Source organism: Mesoplodon bidens (genome assembly GCF_964165515.1).
Source record: "Mesoplodon bidens genome assembly, chromosome: 6".
NCBI classification, from domain to species: Eukaryota; Metazoa; Chordata; class Mammalia; order Artiodactyla; family Ziphiidae; genus Mesoplodon; species Mesoplodon bidens.
The window spans coordinates 8,021,648-8,044,730 of NC_138162.1; the positions used below are offsets into that span (position 1 = coordinate 8,021,648).

The 23,083-nt window shown below is 54.4% G+C and overlaps 2 protein-coding genes across 3 annotated transcripts in view; one reads left to right on the plus strand and one right to left on the minus strand.

Moving 5' to 3' along the window:
* The window catches only part of ENG (endoglin), a 30,918-nt gene extending 30,121 nt beyond the window's left edge, over nt 1–797 (plus strand). Inside the window, exon 15 of the mRNA XM_081236280.1 lies at nt 1–797. Coding sequence (XP_081092406.1) covers nt 1–125 — 125 coding nt within the window. The 3' untranslated portion in view covers nt 126–797.
* Nucleotides 798–934: 137 nt separating this feature from the next.
* On the minus strand, nt 935–21,632 carry FPGS (folylpolyglutamate synthase). 2 transcript variants are annotated; one of them, XM_081236282.1, is made up of 17 exons: nt 21,410–21,632; nt 19,935–19,992; nt 10,246–10,337; nt 8,897–9,025; nt 8,754–8,807; nt 8,604–8,668; nt 6,893–7,007; nt 6,664–6,744; nt 6,471–6,532; nt 6,280–6,382; nt 5,881–5,958; nt 5,493–5,640; nt 5,275–5,364; nt 4,335–4,485; nt 3,816–3,891; nt 2,886–2,952; nt 935–2,057 (listed from the first exon to the last, which is right to left on the minus strand). In XM_081236282.1, exons 1-17 carry the CDS (start codon nt 21,530–21,532, stop codon nt 1,672–1,674), a joined length of 1,878 nt encoding a protein of 625 aa, XP_081092408.1. In that variant the 5' UTR covers nt 21,533–21,632; the 3' UTR covers nt 935–1,671. The 2 variants fall into 2 exon arrangements, with proteins under 2 accessions (XP_081092408.1, XP_081092407.1); XM_081236281.1 differs by lacking the exons at nt 10,246–10,337; nt 19,935–19,992 and having other exon boundaries at nt 21,410–21,554.
* Between the last annotated feature and the right edge of the window lie 1,451 nt (nt 21,633–23,083).

A 23,083-nucleotide genomic window follows, 5' to 3' on the forward strand; every position in this document is an offset into this window, starting at 1 on the left:
GTCACCCCGGCAAGCGGGAGCCCGTGGTGGCGGTGGCTGCCCCGGCCTCCTCGGAGAGCAGTAGCACCAACCACAGCATCGGGAGCACCCAGAGCACCCCCTGCTCCACCAGCAGCATGGCATAGTGCCCAGCCCGCAGTCCTGGGGGCCACCCAGCCAGCCCTCGCCCAACAGGAGAGACTGAGCAGCCACCAGCTGGGAACCAATGGCCATGAACTTATCCTGGGATGCCAACCCCTCCACTCGAGCAAGGATGGACAAGGTCCTCTGTGCCCGCCCCTCCTGCCTCCCTCTCCAAGGCCTGCTGCCAGTGGGGGCACCAGCTTGGAACACCTTGGGGTCCCCCCACCCCACCACGAACCTTCAAACCCAGTGGGCCTGGGGTACGGCTGCCCAGGACCACGGAGAGAGAGTCCGCTGCGCTATATGTCCACATTGCTGTAGAAACCCAAGTCCCTGTAATTTTAACCTGGATCCAGTACTCGGTGACGTGGGCTGGGCAGGAGCTGAGAACTCCAAAACGAACTCAGCCCAGCCCACCCAGGCTGACAGCGCCTCCTCCATGGAAACAGCCAGCCCAGAACCACCTGGACCTGCTCCCATCGGCCTCTACATCTGGACTGGCCCAACTTTGACGGGGGAAACAGAAGCCTAGCGGCGCCCAGCCTGGAAGTGAGTGGGGGAGCCTAGCTCCTCCCTGCAACTGTCACACAGAGACCCCCCCACCGGGCAGCCAGGCCGCCTGTCCTGGGCCCACCCCTATATACTCACCACCAATAAATCAGACCATGAAACCAGTGCTGGGCTGGGCTGAGAGAAGGAGAGTGGCACCTAAACTGGGGTTGGGGGGGGATGACAGTTCTGGGTTCAAATCCTGGACCTGCCACTTATTGGCTGTGTGACGGTCCCATGGCTTCTTTAAGCCAGGCACAGTTCCCTTATCTGTAAAACGGGTATGAGAATTTGCGATCACAAGGTCTCTCAGCGAGGAGGTCTGCAAAGTGGTGCATGGCACGTGGTCAACAGACAGCAATCCATTCTTCTCATTTCACAGACAGGCCACCTGAGGCTCAGAGGGAGGGGGGAACTTGTCCCAGGCCACAAAGCCCAGGCTCCTACACAACCCAGTTCCTGTACCAGCTGTAGCCCCCAACCCCCTATTGTCTGCTGAGGGAGCTAGAGGTCAAGAGTCAATCAAATGTTCAGCCAATGCTTTTTTAAAAAAAAAAAAGTTAAAGGCTTTAAATCACTCCAGCCACCCTCTGCCCCCAGGGGGCCCCAGGCAAGGACCCTCTCCTCTCCCAGAAGGCCACTGGGAGGAGGAAATCTATCAACCAGCAGCCAGTATCCGGCAGGACCCCAGGCTAGGTCAGACAGCTTACACGATAAGCTGCGCCTGAGGCAGGAAGCAGACAGGGTGGGAGGGGAGGTGGGCTGGAGGGTCAGGTCTACTACAACAGCCAGAGAACTAGGAAGGAGAGGCCAAGGGCACCTGAGGCTCAGAGACAGATCTCAGCTTCCTGCCCCCAGCCCTCTATTTCACCGCCCAGAGCCCAAGTCCCTGGGGCCAGTCTAGACAGAATCAGGAAGGCACGAAAAGCACGTAATTTAGTTCATGGCGAAATGCAGGGCAGGTGTGGGGGAACCCCACCTCCAACCCCACTGCCTTGGCTACTGGGACAGGGAGGGCTCCAGCAGCTTCAGCACGCCGCCCACCAGGTGCAGGCTGCCCGTGACCAGCACGTGGACGGCAGCAGCCTCCTGGAGGACGATGGCCCCACTGCCTGCCACAGGGTGGGCAAAGAGGACCCGTGGGGGACTGGGTGGCTGAAAGACAGGGTCCCGGCCTTGGCTGATCCACTGCAAGGCGTGGGAGATGCAGCTGAAGACGAGGGAGCTGGTGGGGTGTGTGTGGGCTGGGCGGGGTGCCAGCAGCAGGGGTGCAGGCCCACCAGGCTCCGGGCTGGCCCGGTCCTCGTGCAGGCGGCTCCAGTGTTGCTGGTGCGCAAGGCAGCGGAGCAGCACCTGGTCCAGGGTCACTGTGAAGTTCTGTTGGTCTGCGGGGCACAGGGACGGGCGCATCGGCGAGGCAGCCGAGGGTCGGGGAGGGGGAAGCATGCTGTGAGCACCTGCGCAATGCCAGGCTTTATACAAGCATCATCCATCCTTACAGTGGGTGCTATGAGGAAACGGGGGCTCAGGAAGTTCAGTGATTGCCCATCGTCACAGAGCCGGTGAGAAACAGGGCCAGGCAGTTTAGCTTCAAAGCTGGGGCTTCTGCCTACCAAGCACATCTTTCTGCCCTAGCCTTATTGCCTTCATCTGTAAAACGGACAGGGTCCATCACCAGGTGGGCATAAGTACTCCTACAAATGCAGACTCCCAGACTGTCCCCACACAGTCTGATGTGGGGCCTCGGGATCTGTATTTTTTAGATTATTTCAAAAAAACTTTTAACATGATCCACAGTAAAAAATACATTTTACAGTGGCAACCCAGTACTCCCATATGTGCACACATATGTTTGGAACAGAATCTTCATCACATAATACCTACCCTTAACTTTGTGCAAGACACACTGACACTCTCTTCTCTATTCTATTTTATTTAAAATTTAAAATGCTGGTTGAGACCCACTAAACTGATTTCAAGAACCATCACTGGGTTGTAACCTGCATTTTGAAAAATAGTTTTACCAACAATTCTTTTTTCAGTATTGCAGTCACATGCAAAATTCAAAATGTACCAAAGGGTATTTATTTATACGATAAAACAAATCTAGTTCCTACCCAAGACCTTCAGTTCAAAAGCTCTCACCAACAGAGCAGTCCACCTCAGGGCCCTCCGCCCCCTGCCCACCGGAGGGACCATGCGTCATCTCTCACCTGCGTTGTCCGTGGATGACACCTCTGTCAGGTTAGGGCAGAAAATGGTATAGTCAAACTGGCAGGGCTAGAAGGCCAAGGGGAGAAGCTCAGTGTCAGAGCCCTGAGAGGACGCCCCCCATCCCAACTTCCATACAGCACCCCCGGAGTCCACATGCACGCCCCCATCTCTGGAGATGCCCCCCCACCAGCTGAACTGGAGTGATGCTGCATAAACCGAGCCACAACACTTCCATGCCCCCCATCTACCTCAATATACCCTGCCTGGCCTGTGGCCTGGGCAGCATGGCCCAACACAGATGGGGAGACAGAGGCTGGAGCGGGGGGCTGCATTTGCTTAAGGTGACCCAGCTACTGAGCACAGGATCGAGCACAAAGGATATGAAGAACAGCCTCAGCATCCTGGTCTGTGAAATGGGAAACAACCACTGGGAACCATTTCAGCCCTGACAGTCTAGGGCAGGCTCAGTTTCCTTGGGCAGAGAAGGCCCCCCCCATATGTTTTATAGCCCAGTGACTCCTTAAATGAAACTTTAGAAGCAGGTATCCTAGTAGCAGCCCTGTTCTATGGAGAGGCAAACTGAGGCTCAGGGAAATGCCATCTCTTATCCAGGGTCATATGCTAGCAGCTAAATGGGCCTGACAAGTGAATCCAGAGCCTGCACCTTACACCACTTACCCGGTCCTCACTGTAATCCCGGGCTTGAGTGTGACCATGGAGGAGAATGAGGACAATGACCTGTGACTTGACTTCCCTGTGCCCAGTGCTTTCACATTTAATCCTCAGTACAATTCAGGGGGGAGAGGAAAAATCACTCCCATTCTACAGTCGAGGAAACAGAGGCTCAGGGATGAAGGCACCGCTGCTGGGGGTCAAAGCCAGAACCAGGGCTGGGTTGCCTGCTGTCCATCCCCCAGCCAGCCCCTCACCTGCAGCAGCTTCAGCAGGGCCGCGGAATCCCGGTCCCCAGTGGAGTTGAAGAGCAAGACACGCACCTCAGACCCGCTGTTGTGAGTGGGGAGGGGCGGGGGGAGGGGAGGGTCAGAGCGGCGCCTCCCACCCCTTCTCCGCGGGCCCCGCCCCATCCTTCCTCCAAAAACTTCCCGCCTCCCTACTGTCCCAGTCCGACCCCGTCCCTGCGACCCGCCCCATCCTTCCCCGAGGCCCCGCCCCTCCCCACTGGCCCAGTCCTGCCCGGGGCCCCGCTCCATCCTTCCTCAAGGTTCCTCCCCTCTCCTCTGGCTAAGTCCCGCCCCCGTCCCCGGGTCCCGCCCCATCCTTCCCCGAGGCCCCGCCCCTCCCCACTGGCCCAGTCCTGCCCGGGGCCCCGCTCCATCCTTCCTCAAGGTTCCTCCCCTCTCCTCTGGCCAAGTCCCGCCCCCGTCCCCGGGTCCCGCCCCATCCTTACCCGAGGTCCCGCCCCAGCCCCGCCTCTGTCCGCAGCTCACCCGCCCGGCCTCTCGCGGCTATGCAGCGCCTGGCGGAACCAGCGCACGCAGGCCTGCATGCTGCTGGTGGTGTGCGCGCCGTCCAGGTACCAAGTGAGGGGGCCCCGCCGCAGCAACTGCGTCCGGCCCGGCCACTCCGTGTCCCGAAGCCCTGGGGGAGGGGAGCAAGGCAGTCCTCCAGTTGCAGCCGCGAGGCTGCCCTTCTACATCCTCCCACTCCAGTCCTCAACTCGCACACACTACCCGCCCGTAGAGCCCCCGCTGCTGGCCGCTCTGACAGCCCAGGAGCCTCTTACTGGGCATTAGCCACTGGGATCAGCTCTTTGGCTGCCTCATCTGGTGGAATCATCCAGGCGGCCCTGAGAGGGGGCTGCTATCATATATCAGTCCCAAGTTTCAGGCAGAGAACCCTTAGCTCAGAGAGATTAGGTCACAGAGCAAGTGACACTTGGGGCTAGGATGTAATCCACCTAGCTCCAGGACTGTGTCATGGCCCTGACACGGGGCCTGGCACACAGTGGGCACACTGGAACCAACTGCTGAAGGGGCTTAACAGCCACGAGGACCTACTGTGTGCTGAAGGCTTTGGGGGCAAGCAAGAAGCCTGACAATATCACCATCCTCAAGGACCTCACGGTCTTATGATGATGACGACAAGGGTGGTAGTTTGGCAGCTACCAGTGGCTGGGCACTTTATCCCATATCTGCCAGGCTCTGGACTCAGTCCCTTAGTGATGTCACCTCACAGTGGGCCCTACCATCATCTCATTTGGCAGGTGGGGAAATGGGCTCAGAGAGAGTTCATGAATTCAAGGTGTGGGAAGCTCACTGACTCCAGTCCTTTCTCTTAAGGCACCACCTTGAATTGTCCCCACCTCTCAAACAGGAGACCAAAAGAAACATCTGAAGCAGCCTGGCTGGGCAGGAAGGTCCAACTCACCATGCTGCATGTGGGACGTGGGCTGGAACACAGGTGCCAGGGGCAGCTGCCCCAGGAGGCTTGGCCTGGATGCCTTCAGCTCTCCAGTATCTGGGCAGGGGAGGGGAGGGAAGGGAGAGGGAGGGCTGTGTGGGACTCGGTGTGCTCAGGCCTCACCTAAGGGCCCTCAGAGGCAGGTTCCACGTGTCCCCTGCCCACCCACTCACCTGCCCACTTACCCTGGTAGCCCTTTTGCTGCAGCCAGCAGCGAGCCAGCTGCAGGGCCAAGGCGGCATTGGACTGCTGGTGCTCCCCCTCTAGGCCCAGGGTCAGCAGTGGCCCCCCTTCCTCCAGGGCTTCTAGCGGTGGGCACAGGTAGAGGGGACACTGCAGAGGAGACGGGCCGCAGCTGGTCAGGGGAGCTGCTGCTGCCCCCTCGGCCAGCAGGCCCTCCCTGATGCCATCAGCCCTTCCAGCTTTCCCCATCGACCACAACCCACCAAGTCCTGTTCCTAGAACCGAGATGTCCTCCAGCTGGACGAGCACAGATGAGCAAACTGAGGCCCCAAAGGATAAAGTACCTCCCCAGTCAGCCAACCCCCACCCAGCTGTCCCAATCAGACTCACTGAGATCTGCTGAGCACGGTCCCTCAGCACTGCCAGGGGCCCGTCAGGCTGGAGCACGGTGAAGGCGGGGACGCCACACTGTGGAGGACACGGAGAGTGAGTCCAGGGTCCTCCATGTCCCATCACTGGCCCCCATATCCCTGGTTCTGGATGGCCCACTCAGCTTTCCCCCCCATCAAACCTTTGGGAACCCCTCGATGGGGAAACTAAGGCCAGAGATGGGGCTCAACTTGTTCCAGTCCCATGCAGAGCTGGGATGAGAACCCAGACCCCACGGATGCCCAAGACCTCGTCCTGAGTCACGAGGATACAAATGACCCTGCCACACCCGCCCCCACTTCCCTGAATCTTGGGGCCCAGGCCATCCATGTACCTCCCTCCCCAGGGCTGCCTGGTCACCTTAAAAATGCCCCCTTTCTGCCATGCGATCTTCTCCATCGTGTCCCCCAGAAGGCCAGTGTGGTCGATGCCAAGAGAGGAGACCCCACACACCACAGGCTTCCTGGGGGAAATGAAAGAGCCATGATGCCCCTGCCCCCGGCCACCGGGCTCCCGGCCACCATCCCTCTCTTCAAGCCACTCCCCCTCACTTGACGATGTTGGTGCAGTCGTAAGCCCCGCCGATGCCCACTTCCATCACTGCCAGGTCCACCTGAAGAGGATCAGAGGGCATGGCAGGGGGTACAGGGGCTCCCGAATACCACACAGGAGCCCCTAGTCTGCTGAGATTCCCCTTCCCGAGGCCTGGAACACAGGGTTCTGGGGAGTGGTGGGCACACACACCTTCTCTTGGAGGAAGACATGGAAGGCCATGAGTGTGAGGAAGCGGAAGTAGCCAGGCATGGAGACACAGCTGCTGTCATCCTGTGGACAGGATCACATCAGAGCTCGGGGCCCCTGCAGCCTCTGCCCTGGGGAAGATGGTGTCCCGGGATGTGCAGTGCCCTCTGGGTCTACCCACCCACTCCGGGCCCCTTACCCTGCCCACCCACCAGCCCTCCGGCGTGGGCACCTTGGTCTCCTCCAGCCGGTGGTAGAGGCGCCAGAAGTGCTTAGTGAAGAGCTCGGGGCTTATGGGCTGCCCATTGATTCGGATCCGCTCACGCACCTGCACCAGGTGGGGAGAGCTGCCGAGAGACCTAGGGTCATCAGGACTCCCTTCCCAAGACCCCCAGGCTGTCCCCCTCCCCACAGTCAGACCTGTCTTTCAGAAAAACAAATCTAACTATGTCACTGCCCTGCTGAAAACCCTTCTGTTGCTTCCCCCTGCCCTTTAGAGAGTCCCAGCTCCTCATCTCAGCCTACCAGGCCCCGGTGGGTCTGATGCCACTGGCCTCACCTCTCACACATCCCTTGGTAGTTCCCTGTGCCCCAGCCCCTCTGGACTATTATTAGTTCCTCCAGTTCCCCCCACCAAAATTTTGTATCTCCAGGCCTATACACATGTCCACTCCACAGGTCTCAACTAAGACGGCTTCTCCAAAAAAGAGAAAGGACCCCGCCCCACCAGACTGCTCAGGCATGCTCTCTGGGCTCCCACAGCCCCCCATGCTTCCCCCATCCCCCATCGATCAGTAACTCGGCCAACATCTGCCCCCATAATATCTGTCTTCCTGCCCTTGAGGGCAAGGCCCCATCTGCTGTGTTCAAGCTGCATCCCCAGACTGGCCCATGAGGCCACATGGGCCCAAGTCAAAGGCTGGGCTTTTATCCCAAACATTATTTTGGAAGAGAGATTGTTGGCTTATATTTAAATCCTCAAAGGCCCTCTGGTATTATGAATCTACTCCATTTCTTTAATTTGAATGAAGAACTGCTGAGGGAAAACACATTGGTCTGAAATGACCTCAGTCAGCAGGTTTCAGATGCTTACAGAGGTCCCTTGATGGAACTGGTAAAATAAAAGGAGGCAAAAATCTTGAATGCCCCAAGCTTAAGGACCAAATCCTGAGCAATCTACCATCATGTGAATCCCACTGCTCTACCAGTGACAGGCTTAAGAAGGCATGTACAGCTCCAGGGAAGAGAGACCCATGTCTAATCACCCTGCCCCCCCCATCCTCTGGTGTGAGTTTAGATGCCTGAATGCAACCAAGAGGGGGTGCTGCCTGGAGGGCAAAGCAGCAGCTCAGGCTGGCACAGCGGAAGGGCTCCCTTCCGCTGCCCACCTGGGAGGTCTCAACAGAGTTGTCTTAAACCACGCTTATTGTTTAAGCCCTTACTAGCCTGGTTTTCTGCTCCTTATGGCAAAGATGCCCTAGTTGATAAATGTTTCTACGTGATTTAAAAACTGTGTAAGGAATTTAAGTTAATAAAAAGATATCTGAGGCACTTCCTTGGTGGTCCAGTGGTTAAGACTCCGCACTTCCAAAGTAGGGGGCACGGGTTCAATCCCTGGTTGGGGAATTAAGATCCCACATGCCGCTAAGCGTGGCCAAATAAATAAATAAATAAAAAGATATCTGACTATTCCAGCTGTGTATTTCATTTATCCATTCAAGTTGCTGCCCACCTCCCCAATTTCTTTCCGTTGTGAAAATTAAAGATTGCCATAAACTTGGGCTAACTGGTAAATGCTAATTGACTGCCTGTTGAATGAATGAACACTAGGCAGAGAGACATACAGCTGTGCTGCTGGGGGTGACCCTGGCCTTGAGGTGCTGGCTGGTTCCAGAGCCCTCCCAGAGAGCCAGGAGACGCCACATCCCTCTGTACCTCAGTACCTAAAGAATCCCGTCTTCAGGCCATAGCTTCGGAGGATACGTTCAGTGAAGGCACAGGTGGAGCCCTAGAAAGAAAAGGTCTTGTCTGGGCAGGTCCCCCCCACCCCACCCCACCAAGTGCACGTCCTACCCCTGGGTCCTGTGGCTCGCCTTCCCCTTGGTCCCTGTGATGTGGATGATGTTCAGTTGGTCCAAGTCCTCCACCTAGGACAGACGGACAAGGTCCCCGCCTCAGCCACAGGACTCACAGACAGACGGGAATGGGGGGTGGTCAGAGGCCCTCCCCACCTTACCTGCAGCCCACTCCGTGCCAAGTACAGCCTCATGGCTTCCAGTTGTGTCTGGGGGTCACCCCGCTGGCGCTTCACCTGCTCCAGGTAGTTGGCATTGGTCTGCAGGGTGTTGAGTGTGCGCACAGCATCCTGGCAATGAGTCCCCAGGTAGTAGGTTAAGGCTCATTAGGGATCCATAAGGACAGAGGAACCCAGCATACCAGTGGCCAGGCCAGGGTCCAGGCCTGCCATGCCAGCCCTGTTTCCCCAGCCTAGAGGTTAGGCACCAGTGAGAAAGAAGTGGCATCTTTCCAGTTCTAGCAGAAATGGGAGCCTGGGGCAGTTCAGACCCACCCAGGGAGTGCCAGGCAAAGCAGGCAAAATGACTAACGGGACTATCCTTGCTTCCTGTTCGGCCTCCCCAGGCTTCACTCTCAGGCTTTTGCCCTCATTCTCTCCATGGTCCACCACTGTACTGGGCCCCTCTTAGAGCAGGGCGAGAACTACAGAAGGCTGGGGTCTTAGAACTGAAGGAATTAGAACTAGGAATTCCTGGAGGCTTCCATGCCCAGGATTGGGCATGAGGATTGGGGTTCCACATTCTGACCCAGGGAAGAGTTGCTTGAAGCAACCAGACAGGGAAGAGGAGTCTCAGGGGGAGGAAGGCTGTGTCAGGGTCACTCAGACAAGAAGGCAAGCAGGTATAACCTCAGGACTATACTATACTTCCACTTGGGGGGGGGTGGGGGGTGGAAGTGGGGTGATGTTTATTTCCCCTCAGGGCCTCAGTGGCTGGTTGGAGGACCCGCTCTCATCACACTGGTGCCACCTGCCTGGCCAGCATCAGGTTCTGGTCTCTGGCAACTTGCCCCTGGCACAGAGCCAGGAGGAAGCTTTCTGTTTTTCAGATTCTTGCACCCCCCCACACTGCTCCGAGTCCTGCCTGCTCCCCAATTCCAGGCACTTGGATCTTCATCTCCTGAATCCTAGAGACGCCAATCCAGACCTATACTCTGGATCTCCCAAGTCTGAACTCCTGAATCCCTTTCCCCTCCCCCACCCCAACTGCTGGTTCTGAGTCCGGAGACACTGGAACTCCAGAACCTCAGCTGAGCCACTGGATCTCTTGGTCCTATCACACGGCGTCCCTTCCCACTCTCTAACGCGATACACTTCAGCCTCAGAATTCCCAAATCAGGTACCCCGGGTCCAACTTCCTGGTGCCTGTCCCCACCTCCGGAATCCAGAATGTCCCCGCCCCCCCAAGTCCCCCAGTCCCAGGTTCCTGGCCCCTCTCTCAGCTGGCGGAGGCCAGATGCCAAGCGCCTCAGGCCCGGCTCACGTGTCATTGCAGGACCTCCCTCCAATACCTGATACTCCATGCCGGGCTCCTGCGGCGCAGGCCACGCGCTCAGTACTCGCCTCGCTGCGACCCCGGTTGTTGCACCACGCGAAGAAACCGCTGCCAGGAAGAGAGCCGCGCGCAGGTGGCAGCGTGCCCGCGACATAGTAGAGATGCAAGCGGCGGCACGCTAGGCCCGGACCGAATACGCCGCGCCCCTCTCCTGGCTCCGCCCCCGACTCGCCTCCGCCCTCCGCCACTCAGCGTTGCCCGACGAGCCCACCGGCACCAATAAGAATCTGCGGGACGCCATCCTTGTGAGGGGCAGGCCCCGGGGCGGGGCGGAGAGCTTCATTCATGTTTATGAGGGGCACGGTCCCGAGCGAGTCCTCTGCCTTAGAGAAATACGCGCTCCTTTCGTCATCATCCTCTCAAGGACCCGGCCGCGCCCCGCAAATTAGCCAGTCCCAGTCAGCAGCCCTGCTCCAGGCCAGAACCAGCTTCGAGCCGGGATAGAGTGATAGAACTGGCGGACACCTTAGGGAGGTCGCTGAATCCTGGCCCCAAAACGTCCCGACCCAACGCAGAGACCCAGGGCGGCGGGGATGCGGCCTCTGATCTGTTGAATCTGAGAGCTCGATTGTGGAGCAATAGGCCAAAAACCAGGCACCTACGCTACTGCGGCCCCTAACCGTTCCTGGGCAGCCTGGGAAGGCTTCCTGGAAGAGGCGACATCCTGGCCTCACAAGGCCTAGAGATGGAGCACAGTCAGAGAGCCCTGGGGTGACAGGATGCCAGATCCAGCAGGACCTTGTGGCCTTATAAGAAATTGGATTACATTTAGATAACAATAAAATGGTTCTAAGGAGGGATGACAAGATCAGATTGGTCATCTGATCAAATGGAATGGATGGGGCTTCCCTGGTGGTGCAGTGGTTGAGAGTCCGCCTGCCAATGCAGGGGACGCGCGTTCGTGCCCCAGTCCGGGAAGATCCCACATGCCGCGGAGCGGCTGGGCCCGTGAGCCATGGCCGCTGAGCCTGCGCGTCCGGAGCCTGTGTTCCGCAACGGGAGAGGCCACAGCAGTGAGAGGCCCGCCTACCGCAAAAAAATGGAATAGATGGGAGAGCCACCCACGGAGGGGGCAATAATCTGTCCTACCTGGGGGTGGAAGACTCCCATTTGTCCTGGAGTTTTCAGAACTTTTTCTGTCTCTGACCTTCTTGGCCCCAACTGCTAGCATGGAAAAAAAGTAGTATGGAGATTTCCTTTCTACAGCTGAGATCTGGAAAGGTGTGTGTGTTTGGGTAGAGGTGGGGGAATTGCTGCAAAAACCCTCCAGAGAAGTTTCCTCAGATAAAAGGCAGTCCCTTAACAACTGATGGGGTTTCAGTACCAGTAGCCCCTCCCTCTTTCCTGCAGGCATTGGGGATAAATATTTATCAGAGATTGTTTGATTTTGAAATAAACAAATATGTTGAGAAGACTCTGTCATTGGCTGGACTTCCGCTTTTCATATCACTGCAGGGTGCCCCACCCCTGCCGCATGGGAGACAGACAAGTCCTTTTCTCTCTTAATGTTCTTTTTTTAAAATCATTGAAACTTTCTTTATACATCATAATTCAATAACTGAATAAAAAATAATCATAAAGAGGCTTTAAATGATTTCTCTTTTGCTTAACCCTCACCCCCAATCTCCAATCCCGGTTCTCCTTTGGTAATTCTTATTGACAGCCAAGTGTGTGTCTCACGGTTGTCTATGCTCATGAAATCCCGGACACACCTAGACATCTATAAGGCCTTGATCTTTTTTGGTTTTGGTTTTGGTTTTAGTTTTTGGGGGTTTTTTGGTGGTGGTGGGAGGTGGCGTGCCCCACCTGGCTTCCAGGATCTCAGTTCCTAGACCAGGGATTGAACTTAGGCCATGGCAGTGAAAGCACGGAATCCTAACCAGCAGACCACCAGGGAACTCCTTATAGGGCCTTGTTGATGCAGATAAGATTTTTTGCATCTTAACTTTCTTACTCAACAATAAGCTCATAGGGATCCCTCTAAGACATTTACTTAACAAATAGTTAAGCAGCACCTTTCTGGGCCAGGCACTGTTTTAAACACACTGTACATAATTGCTCATTTAATCAACAAAACTCTTGAAACAGGTGCTAGTATTATATCCTGTTTCACAAGTGAGGAAACTGAGACACAAAGGAATAAAGACACATGCTCAAGTCACAAACTCAAGCTTTGAACTCTGGCCCCGGAGTCCTTATTCCTAGCCTCCGTACCTCCTTCCTGCTGCCCTCCCCCACTGGGGGTGAGGGGGCACTGCTAACTCTGCAGCAGTGGCTGTACCCTAATGCATCCCCCACTTGCCTGCAGTGTTCTGCCACAGTGGATAGCATCTACACCAGGGGCTTATATTTCTGCAGGTGAGATTGCGCCAAGGGGGACAGTTGGGTCCAGGGGTGTTTGCATTCCTTCCCGCCAACACTTGTAAACGTTGCAGCCCACCAGCTGTGTAGTGTGAGGAGAGCCCCCCTCTTCCAGAATGTCCCCCAGATGACTGGGTGTAGAGTACCCTGTCATTTGTACTCTGCATTTCCCTGGCTGCAGTGAAATTGAGCATCTTTCCAGGCATTTATTTTAGTAAACTGCCTCTCACTCATCCTTGGCCTATATATATTTCCAACGTCTGTTCAGCACCTTATTGTCAATTATAAAGCACTTTGGGTATCACAGGTGTGAGTCCTCAGTTCTGTCCTCTATATGGGAAGTAATTTTTTTCTTGATCTATTAGTGGTGGCCCCAGTTGATTCATTGGTAACAGCGGGTATTGGAGCTCTCGGCCATTCTTCCAAGTATAAAATCCCAGGGAAAATGAGATCCCAGGAGGGAAACTCCCTCCTCATTCGGATGATTTGGAAGCAAGTCTTCCAAAGTGCAAATCTGACCTTTTCATCCCTCCTTAGAACCATTTTATTGTTTTCTAAATGTAATTCAATTTCTTATTGGAAAATCCCATTGCCTACTTTCCTGAATCTTAACTGATTTCTTTCCCTTTGTTCTGAGCAAAGCAGTCCTGTCAGTTCTCCCCTCTGGCCTGATACAGCCCTTCTCTAGGGTGGGGTGAACTCAACAGTCCTAAAAAATCGTTGAACTACACACCTCAGCTCAAGTTGGAAACAGAAATAGATGTAGAGACACAGAAGGCAAGAAACAGCACAGAAAATTCCAGGGATCCTATTTGGTATCATCCCAGTTGTGCAGGAAATTATAACTGGTGACTGGAGTCTTGGCAAGGTCACCCAGTGGCCTTGGGCATGTCACATGTCCCCTGGACCTCTGCTTCCTCCATGGTCTCCAAGGACAAAATTTTATTTTGGCCATGCCACGTGGCCTGCAGGATCTTGGCAGTGAAAGTGCTGAGTCCTAACTACTGGACCACCAGGGAATTCCCTCCAATGACAATTTTCATAGCCAGTGATGCCAGGAAATTTAAAAGGGGAGGGGATAGAATAGATTTATTTTCTTTTCCTTATTCAAACTTTTCCTTACTTTTTATTTTGTTTTTAAATTCTAAATTTTTTTTTTTGGATGGATGATACATCATATCATTCAAATAGTCAAAGGTACAAAAAGGAAGACAGAGAAAAGCTTCCTTCCCACCCCAGGTCTTAGCATCCTTATTCCCCTCCCCCAAAGCAAAGTTATGTTTCTCGTGATCTTTCCAGAGACATTTTATGAACTTATAAGCAAATACAAATATATTTTGATTTCCCTTTTATACTCAAAGATAGCAGCAGACTATATACATGAGTCTGCATTGTACTTTTTCCACATATCTTTATATCCTGGACCTTATTCTGGACTGTGTTGGCACATAATAGCTGCCCCATTGGCTAATTTGTTTTTTCAAAGCTGCATAGTACTCCTTGCTGAAGAAGTACTGTCGTATATTTGGCCAGTCTCCTACTGACGGACATTTAGGTTTTCAATATTTTGCCATCACAAGCAATGCTACAATGGGTAACATCATTTCTTCCATGTGTGAGCACATCTGATGGATAAATTCCAGGAAGTGCAATGGCTAGGTCAAACGTGATTTGCATTTGACACTTTCATACAGATTGCCATGTTGTCCTCCAGAGGGACAGGACTGGTTTCCACCCCCATGCCCCTGCAGGGCATGAGCCAGCTGCTTCCTCACCAACATACACTGTTAGCCAACTTTGATCTTGCCAATTGCATAGGTGGAAAAATGGATTCTCAGGGTAGTTATCATTTGCATTTATTTTATTGTGAAGGAGGGTGAGCATTTTTCTTATGTTTAAAAGTCATTTGTGGGGTTTCCCTGGTGGTGCAGTGGTTGGGAGTCTGCCTGCCGATGCGGGGGACACGGGTTCGTGCCCCAGTCTGAGAGGATCCTACATGCCGCGGAGCGGCTGGGCCCGTGAGCCATGGCCGCTGGGCCTGCGCGTCAGGAGCCTGTGCTCCGCGACGGGAGAGGCCACAGCAGTGAGAGGCCCGCATACCGCAAAAAAAAAAAAAAAAAAAAAAAAGTCTTTTGTATTTCTTTAGCAGTCCACTCCTCTCTTTGGCATCATTGCTTTTTATTTGAAAAGCCACAGATGTTTGTAGAAGAAAATAGAGAAAAGTATAAAGGAGAAAATCAAAGGCATCTTAATAGGGCACCTGGAGAGCCACTGTTGGCCTTTTGGTGCCACCACTGAGGTGTTCTCATCCTCCATAAAGAACAATAGAAACAAAGCCATTGTCTGGAGAGCAAAGCAAAGAGACCAAGGGCACAGAGACACTGGCAGGCAGGCCAGTGTCCACCCACGTGAGGCAGGTCTGCAGGCATGTGTGGAGGGTAAGTGAGGGGCCAGGGCTCCCGCTTCAACCCACACCCTCCCAAAGGGAAAGGACGTGAATCCATCCATTCCCTCATTCATTTGATGAGAAATTGTCTCTATGCCAGACCTGGGCTGGGTGCTGGGGACACTGGGTTCTGGAGACAGATGACAAGGTTCTGCTCTTGAAGTGCCCTGTCCAGGGGGCAAGAGAAGAGTAAAGAATGACACTTGCAAAGAACGAATATTTGCAACCCCTGATTAGAGGCTGTAGGGGCAGGAGGCTGAGGCCCAGAGAGGGACAGAGACAGCTTGGGGCCACACAACAGGTCAGCAAAGGCACCATGCTGGGCTTTCTAAATTCAGATCTGCCTGAGTGACTGCCCCCTCTCCTGCCTCATCATGACAGCTGAAGAGGACTTCAGAAATTGGCCTTGGCCTCTTCCACCTCCACCCAACATTTGCCTCTGCCTGAAACACCCTTCCCCTAAGCTCTTCCTCTTTGCTTTTTTGGGTGGGTTCTTTTAGCTTTTTTTTTTTTTTTTTTTTTTTTTTTTTGCGGTACGCGGGCCTCTCACTGTTGTGGCCTCTCCCATTGCAGAGCACAGGCTCCGGACGCGCAGGCTCAGCGGCCATGGCTCACGGGTCCAGCCGCTCCCCGGCATGTGGGATCTTCCGGACCGGGGCACGAACCCATGTCCCCTGCATTGGCAGGCAGACTCTCAACCACTGTGCCACCAGGGAAGCCCTTAGCTATTATTAAGCATTTATCCCTGGCATTGCAATCTCTCTCTTTTTTTAATAAATCTGTTTATTTTATTTATTTATTTTTGGCTGCGTTGGGTCTTCCTTGCTGTGCATGGGCTTTCTCTAACTGCCATGAGCAGGGGCTACTCTTCGTTGTGGTGCGCGGGCTTCTCATTGTGGTGGCTTCTCTTGTCTCAGAGCACGGGCTCTAGGCATGCGGGCTTCCGTAGTTGTGGCACACGGGCCTAGTTGCTCCGCAGCATGTGGGATCTTCCCGGACCAGGGCTCGAACCCATGTCCCCTGCATTGGCAGGCGGATTCTTAACCACTGCGCCACCAGGGAAGCCCTGCAATCTCTTTTATTTTTTTTATTTTTATTTTTTGGCGGTACGCGGGCCTCTCACTGTTGTGGCCTCTCCCATTGCGGAGCACAGGCTCCGGACACGCAGGCTCAGCAGCCATGGCTCACGAGCCCAGCCGCTCCGCGGCACGTGGGATCCTCCCAGACCAGGGCACGAACCCATGTCCCATGCATTGGCAGGCGGACCCTCAACCACTGCACCACCAGGGAAGCCCATGCAATCTCTTTTAAATCCTCACAAGAACTGTATGAATTAGAGATTATCCTCACTTTACAGGTAGCGAAATGGGGGCTCACAGAGGGTAAGCAACTCACTCAGGGTGACACAGCCAGTATGCGGCAGAGCCAAGATACAAACCCAGGTTTTCTGGCTCTAACACATGCCCCTACTCTCTACCACTTGTCTGGTCAATCTCTGCTGTCAATGCGCTGTGTGACCTTGGGCAATTCGCTTCCTCTCTCTGATCCTGACTCTCAGTCTCCTCCTTAGTAGAACAAGGGTTGAAATGAGTTCTGTCCCAGGTCATAATTTCTAGGGGGGTCTTGATGAGGACAAGAGCCTCCAAAGGGCACCGCACTCCGGAGAGCCTGGACTAGAGGAGTCCTGCTGCCCCTCCGCCGCCCCCATCCAGGGTTCTGTGGAGACCAAGGGAGGTTCAAGCTCACAGGCAGGTTTACACAGAAGCCTAGCATTCAGAAGGGAGGTACATTTCTGATGGCCACGCCAGGGTTCTGTCCCTCCGATATACATAAGGACTTCCCCACCTCTGAATATCAATTCATACAGTGACCTACAAGAAAACACTTTTCTGTCACTGGGTGAAAAGAAACTTGCCTTAACCAGAATTCCATATCCTCAGCGGCACAGCCTCTCCTTATCCTCACCCCGACTCTGGCTACAGAGGTGTTTAATGGATTTGGTTTATTAGGAGGGGAGCGAACCTTAAAAATGGGCCTCCCTTTGACCCTGCAATTCTACTACTTCTAAAAATGACCCTGAGGAAACAAACAATTGGAACTGTGCTCAGAGCCCCAACGTGCTCTGTTTATCACTCTCCAGTGGCAGGTGACACGGTTGACGACCTGACAACGCCCTCCTTCCTGAAACCCTTTGTTCTCTGGGCTTCCCCGACACCTCCCTCCCTGATTCTTCTTCCTTGCTGGCTGTGTCTTGCTGGCTGGCCCTGCCTTCTCCCTTCCAATCTCCTCACCTTGGCGGCCAGGGGCTCATGCCTTTCTCCAAGGTGGTCCCTGCTGTCCTGGCTCTATGCTGATGTCTGACTTTCAAATGTCCCTCTTCGCTGAGCTAACGACATGAGCATCTGGTGACCTCCTGATGTCTGCAGGCATTTCTGCCTTAAAACCTGCTGCTCCCCAGGCCTTTCCAGCACAGAGGACAGCTCCACCATCCACCAAGGGGCTCAGGTCTAAAGCTGGGCCTCACCCTGGGTTTCCCACCCCATCACTCCTGAGGCCGCCCCCACCCAGCCTCTCCAGCAGCCACTCCCATCCCTCCAGTGGCATCTCAGGCTGCCACTGCAGGTCTACCCTCTAGCCTCCTTGCTGCTGTTCCTCTCGACCCTTACAACCATAACCATTCTACATCTTTTTTTTTTTTTGCGGTACGCGGACCTCTCACTGTTGTGGCCTCTCCCGTTGCGGAGCACAGGCTCCGGACGCGCAGGCTCAGCGGCCATGGCTCACGGGCCCAGCCACTCCGTGGCATGTGGCATCTTCCCGGACCGGGGCACGAACCCGTGTCCCCTGCATCGGCACTGCGCCACCAGGGAAGCCTCTCCATCATTTTTAAAGAAACCCAGATCTCGTCTCTCCTGCCTCACATCTTCCAGTGGATTCCCACTGCACTTAGGACAAGCTCCAAGCTTTTGATCTCACCATCTCTAACCACTGCCACCCCCAGCCCTGCTGTCCTCCTCTGATTTGCAACCATGCCAAGCTCATGCCCACCTTTGTGAAGGTCTGCGCCTACTGAGCACCTAGCATTAAAAGTATGCATTTAATCCACCCAACAGCTTTAGGAGTGCTGTGATTATCCTCCTTATGAAGACGGGAAACTGAGGCACAAACGGGTTACACAGCCAGCCAAAGGTCACACAGAGTGAATGCATGACAGAGCCTCAGGGCCTTTGCACTGGGGTTCCTTCTGCCTGGAATGTTCTTCCCCTCAAAGTTCACGTGACCGATTCATGATCATTCCAGGTCTCTGCTCAAAAGGCACCTCCTTGCCACATTCTTTTCACCATCTACCCTTTTGTACTTTTTGAATTTTGAACCACGTGATTGTATTAGCATTTCAAAATAAACGTTTTCTAAAAGAGTGTTATAAATCTTGATCTAAGAAGACTCTTAAGGGAACAAACCTGTTGATGAGACAGACAGTATGGACAGTGGGATCCCATTTTTGTTAAAATAATTATAATTTAGAAAACAGCCTGGGTGTTATTTCCCCAAATGGTAACTGTAATGAGCTCTGAGCGGTGAGGCTAGAGGTGTTTTTTTAATACATACATACATATATATATATATATATATATATATATATATATATATATATTTGTGTGTGTGTGTGTGTGTGTGTGTGTGTGGTACGTGGGCCTCTCACTGTTGTGGCCTCTCCTGTTGCGGAGCACAGGCTCCGGACACTGCGCAGGCCCAGCGGCCATGGCTCACGGGCCCAGCCGCTCCGCAGCATGTGGGATCCTCGTGGACCGGGACACGAACCTGCGTCCCCCACATCGGCAGGCGGACTCTCAACCACTGCGCCACCAGGGAAGCCTTATTTTTTTCTTTCTTAAATATTTTATTTAGAGGTGACTTTTTTTTTGGGCCGCACTGCATGGCTTACAGGATCTTAGTTCCCCAACTAGGGATTGAACCTGGGCCACGGTGCTGAGAGCTCCGAGCCCTAACCACTGGGAAGCCAGGGAATTCCCTAAAGGTGACTTTTACCTTCCTTTTACTTGTACGTATCTTATAATTTTCCCCCTGGGAACATGCATAAGTGGGAAGAAGAATGAATGATTTCTTCCACTCTGGGTGGCTGGCACTTCAGAGCTCTTCTTGACCAACCATCTCGGTCAGCAGTTGGGGACACTGAGGCCAGCAAGGGGCCCGAATTGATCTGGAAGCTGGTGTGGCTCCTGGATGCTCCTGGGGTGCTCCTGGGGTCCCCACTCATGGCCAAGAAGGCCCTTTGGAGGGCACCGGACATGTGGCCTGGGGCCTTGAGGTGGGCCAGGTCACAGAAAGGTTGGTTTCAGTTCTGCCACCTCTCCGAGGGGTCTGAATGCTCTCCGAGCTGGCCAAGCCCTTCTCTGCTCAAACCTGAGAGCAGGTGTCGTACCAATTTTCAGAGGGAAAAAAAAGTGTGGAATATTTTTTCTCAATTTTTTATCACACTCTGCAACCACAATTGTCCTCAGCATCTGCTCCCTGGGGTATAAGATTTACTGAGCCTCCTCCTTGCCATTTTACAGGTGAGGAAACTGAGGACAAGAGGAGAGGAATCACCTGTGAAGGTCACCAACTAGCAAGTTGGTTCAAGGATTCAGCTCAGTTCCAGCTCCTTTTGATTCCACATTTAGCCCCTCTGATCAAGCTGGGAATCCCTGGCTTTTTTTTTTTTTTTTTTTGTAATATGGATTTTCTTAAATAACAGTTAATGTGAGTTCTTTCTAGATAGCAGCGCTGTGCGGAGACATTTACACACATATATTTCGTTTGACCGTCACACTCACCCTGTGAGGAAGGCTCTGTTCCGGGCAGGACCCATTTCTCAGGGGAGGCAACAAAGGCCTAACAGGGGAAGTGGCTTAGTCATTCACAGGGGTCTGTAACACCAAGCCCCGGGCACCCCTGGACCTCGTCCCCACCTGCCCTGTGCCCTTGGACGTGCCTGGTCATCTGGTCAACTGGGCTCTGGCTTTGAGCCAGCCCTGCTGGTGATGAGGAGCCCTGTGAAATGCCAATCCTCCCCAGCCCCTGGGGCCGCCCTCAGTTCTTTCCCCCCTGGTGAGGGGATCACACCGTGTGACAGGTCACCTCACCTCTCTAGGGTCCTGGCCTCTAGAGTGAGGGGGCCTGGATGACCTTGCAGAGGCCATAGCTCCCAAACCCTGGCTTCTGGGGCTGCCCTTCCTGTGCTGCTGGGCAGAAGGCTCTGTCTGTCACGAGGCCTGGGGAGAAGTGGCCCGCCAGGCGTGCAGCCCCTGGGAACGCTGGCTGAGCTGCTGCAGGGCCTCGGACGGCCACCCCGAAGAGGGAGGGAGGCACTGCCTCGTGGTGCCCATTCTACAGAGGAGGAAACCGAGACTTGGTGAGGCTAAGCAACTTGTCTAGTGTCTGACAGAACCTAGACTCTTGTAGCCCAGTCCGGGGTTCCCATCTCCAGCTCTGGCTGGTCTCCGCCAGGGGCTGGCTTTGCAGCTTCCCAGCTGGCGGGCCTCGGCCTCGGCCAGTCTCCTCGCCCCCTTAAACCCTGTTTCCTCATCTGTAAAGAGGGTGGACACAGTCCTTCCTGCCTCAGAGGGCCAGAGGAGGTGAATGAGGGAGGGCTGGGCGCAGAGCACAGAGCAAGGTCTCCACACATGAGCGAGGTTAGGAAACTTTAACAGGCCGAGTCCTTAAATGCCCTTAACCGTATCTTCGACATCTATGAAATGCAGATAATAACGGTCTCAGATCCATAAAACGCAGACAACAATGGGCACAGGGCCCAGCAGGTAGTAAGCACTTTGATCAATGTTGCCATTATTATTATTAATTATTATTATCATCAAACTGGAGCTAATAGCCCTTCCTCACAGATCAGCCCGGAGAGTTAAATCAGAAGAAAACCAGTGTGTAAACGGGGCCTGGCATGCAGGAGGACCCTTGAGACGGCCTCTGCCACCTTCCACGCCGGCCGCCGGGTCTCCCCTAGAGACCTACCTCCAGAGCTTCCCACGCCCACACTGGGTGGGAGCTTCTGTGGCGCCTCCAGCTGGGCGGAAGGGGGGCTACGAGGCCTGTGGGGAGGGGGGGCGGCCCTTGACCACCCCAGGCCTTCAGAACAAGGCTTATGAGGACAAGATTTTTCCCTTGGGGCCCCACAAAGTGTGGGGTTACCACCATCGCTAATGGCCTTGGATCCCTGGGGGCTATTTACACCCTTTGTACAAAGGAAGGGTTTAGAGAGGAAGGCCTCCTGTCCAAGGTCACCGTGTTCTCCTACCTGGAAGGAGGCAGCTTTAGCCGAGAGAGGACCCCCGCATGGGCCCGGCCGCTCCATGGGTGCTTCCCAGCAGAACTTCTCAGCCACTGGCCAGGAGGTAGCCAGGGACCTGGCACCTCTCATCCCTGGGCTTCCCGCTCCCTGACCGGCTGGGACACGAAGTGACTCATAGGTATGTGTACCCCTGCCAAGCCTGCCCTGGGCTGGGCCAGAGAGGGGAGGGGGAGGTTGGGGGGATTCCCAAGACCTCGTAGTCTTCTCCCACCCTGATGTTGGGTGACGGTGGGGGTGGGGAGTGTGCTGGGAGGCAGGTCTTCCCTGATAGGTCTCTGCTCTCATCCTGGGATCAGCCCAGGGATCTCTTGGCCTCCCTGGCTGTTTTCCGAGCGCAGGACTAGTCAGGATCTCCCTGTGAGTTAAATAACAACTGGTGAAGGTTAAAGGTGAGAAGGCAGAGCGGGGTGTGTAGGGAGGGGGCACTTGGGAGACTTCCGGATCTTGGGGCTGGGCTTCCTGCCCAGTGGGGCTGGCTTTATCTGGCCTCTCTTATCACAGCCTACCCCTCTCCTTACCTCTCCTTACTGTTACGGCCGTTTCCCTGGCCCTGACAGGCTGGGATCCCTGGGGAGGGGGGATAGGACACGGGGTGCCCTTGACCTAAGGCGTCCAAGCCTGCCAGGGGGAGGGCTGTGTCACCAAATCATTTGATCAAAAAGATGCCAGGACACAGACCCAGTCCTCGGCCTGCAGGGTGACATCGAGGGCCTGTCCAGACAAGCTGGCAAAGGCCGTTCCCATTTCCACAGCCTTTCCAGCCATCCGCTTGACCGCTGGCTGACTCACTCCTGCATTTGGGAGACTCCCAGGTGCCAGGCTGCCTCCGGATGATGCCCCCACAAGGCCCTGCCCTCTGGGAGCATTTATTCCTGGCTCCACACCTCCCTCCACAGATGGGGATGACACCACATCACCCCAGGGTTCAGGGCTGAAGGGGTCAGACCCACACCTGCCCGGCTAGTCCCAGCCTCCTCTCTGGGGTGTTCTATGGGGAGATGGGGGGTGGGGAGAGCTCAGAGCCAGAAGCTCCAGGGTTTAGGGCCTGTTTTGGTTGTTTTAAAATACAGTTTAATTGCATGAGTAAAAATATTAATTCAGGAAATATAAGAAAACAACAGAGAAGCATAAAGGACAAACCACCCCAAATAACCATGGGTAACGTCTTAGTGTCATTGCTTCCATCACACTCCTGCAGAAGCAGGAGATATTTTGTAACCTGCTCTTTCCACCTGTTGTCTTTGTGTTGTTGCTGTGTTTTTAATATTTATTTTATTTATTTGGCTGTGCCAAGTCTTAGTTGTGGTATGCAGGATCTTTAGTTGCTGCGTGTAGGATCTAGTTCCCTGACTAGGGATCGAACCTGGATCCCCTGAATCAGGAGTGTGGAGTCTTAGCCACTGGACCACCAGGGAAGTCCCAATCCACATGTTGTCTTTGGAACGTCTTTCTGTCATAGTGTATATACTTCGTCCTTTCACGTGGCGGCCCAGCATCCCATCATAGGGCCGTGCTCTACCTGTGCCGCCCAGATCCTGGCCAGCAAGGCAGCATCGCCCCGTCAGCTTGTTAGAGGTGCCCCGCCCAGACCTGTGAGTCAGGGATCGGACGTGCAGTGAC

What these genes read in the sequence shown, in the direction of transcription:
- FPGS (XM_081236282.1), bottom strand. Translation starts at nt 21,532, where the DNA reads ATGAGAGGTGCCAGGTCCCTGGCTACCTCCTGGCCAGTGGCTGAGAAG. An exon ending in ACCGGCTGGAGGAGACCAAG is followed by an intron (nt 6,745 to 6,892) that starts GTGCCCACGCCG and finishes TCCTGTCCACAG; the next exon opens with GATGACAGCAGCTGTGTCTC. An exon ending in AGCCGCGAGAGGCCGGGCGG is followed by an intron (nt 3,892 to 4,334) that starts GTGAGCTGCGGA and finishes CACTCACAACAG; the next exon opens with CGGGTCTGAGGTGCGTGTCT.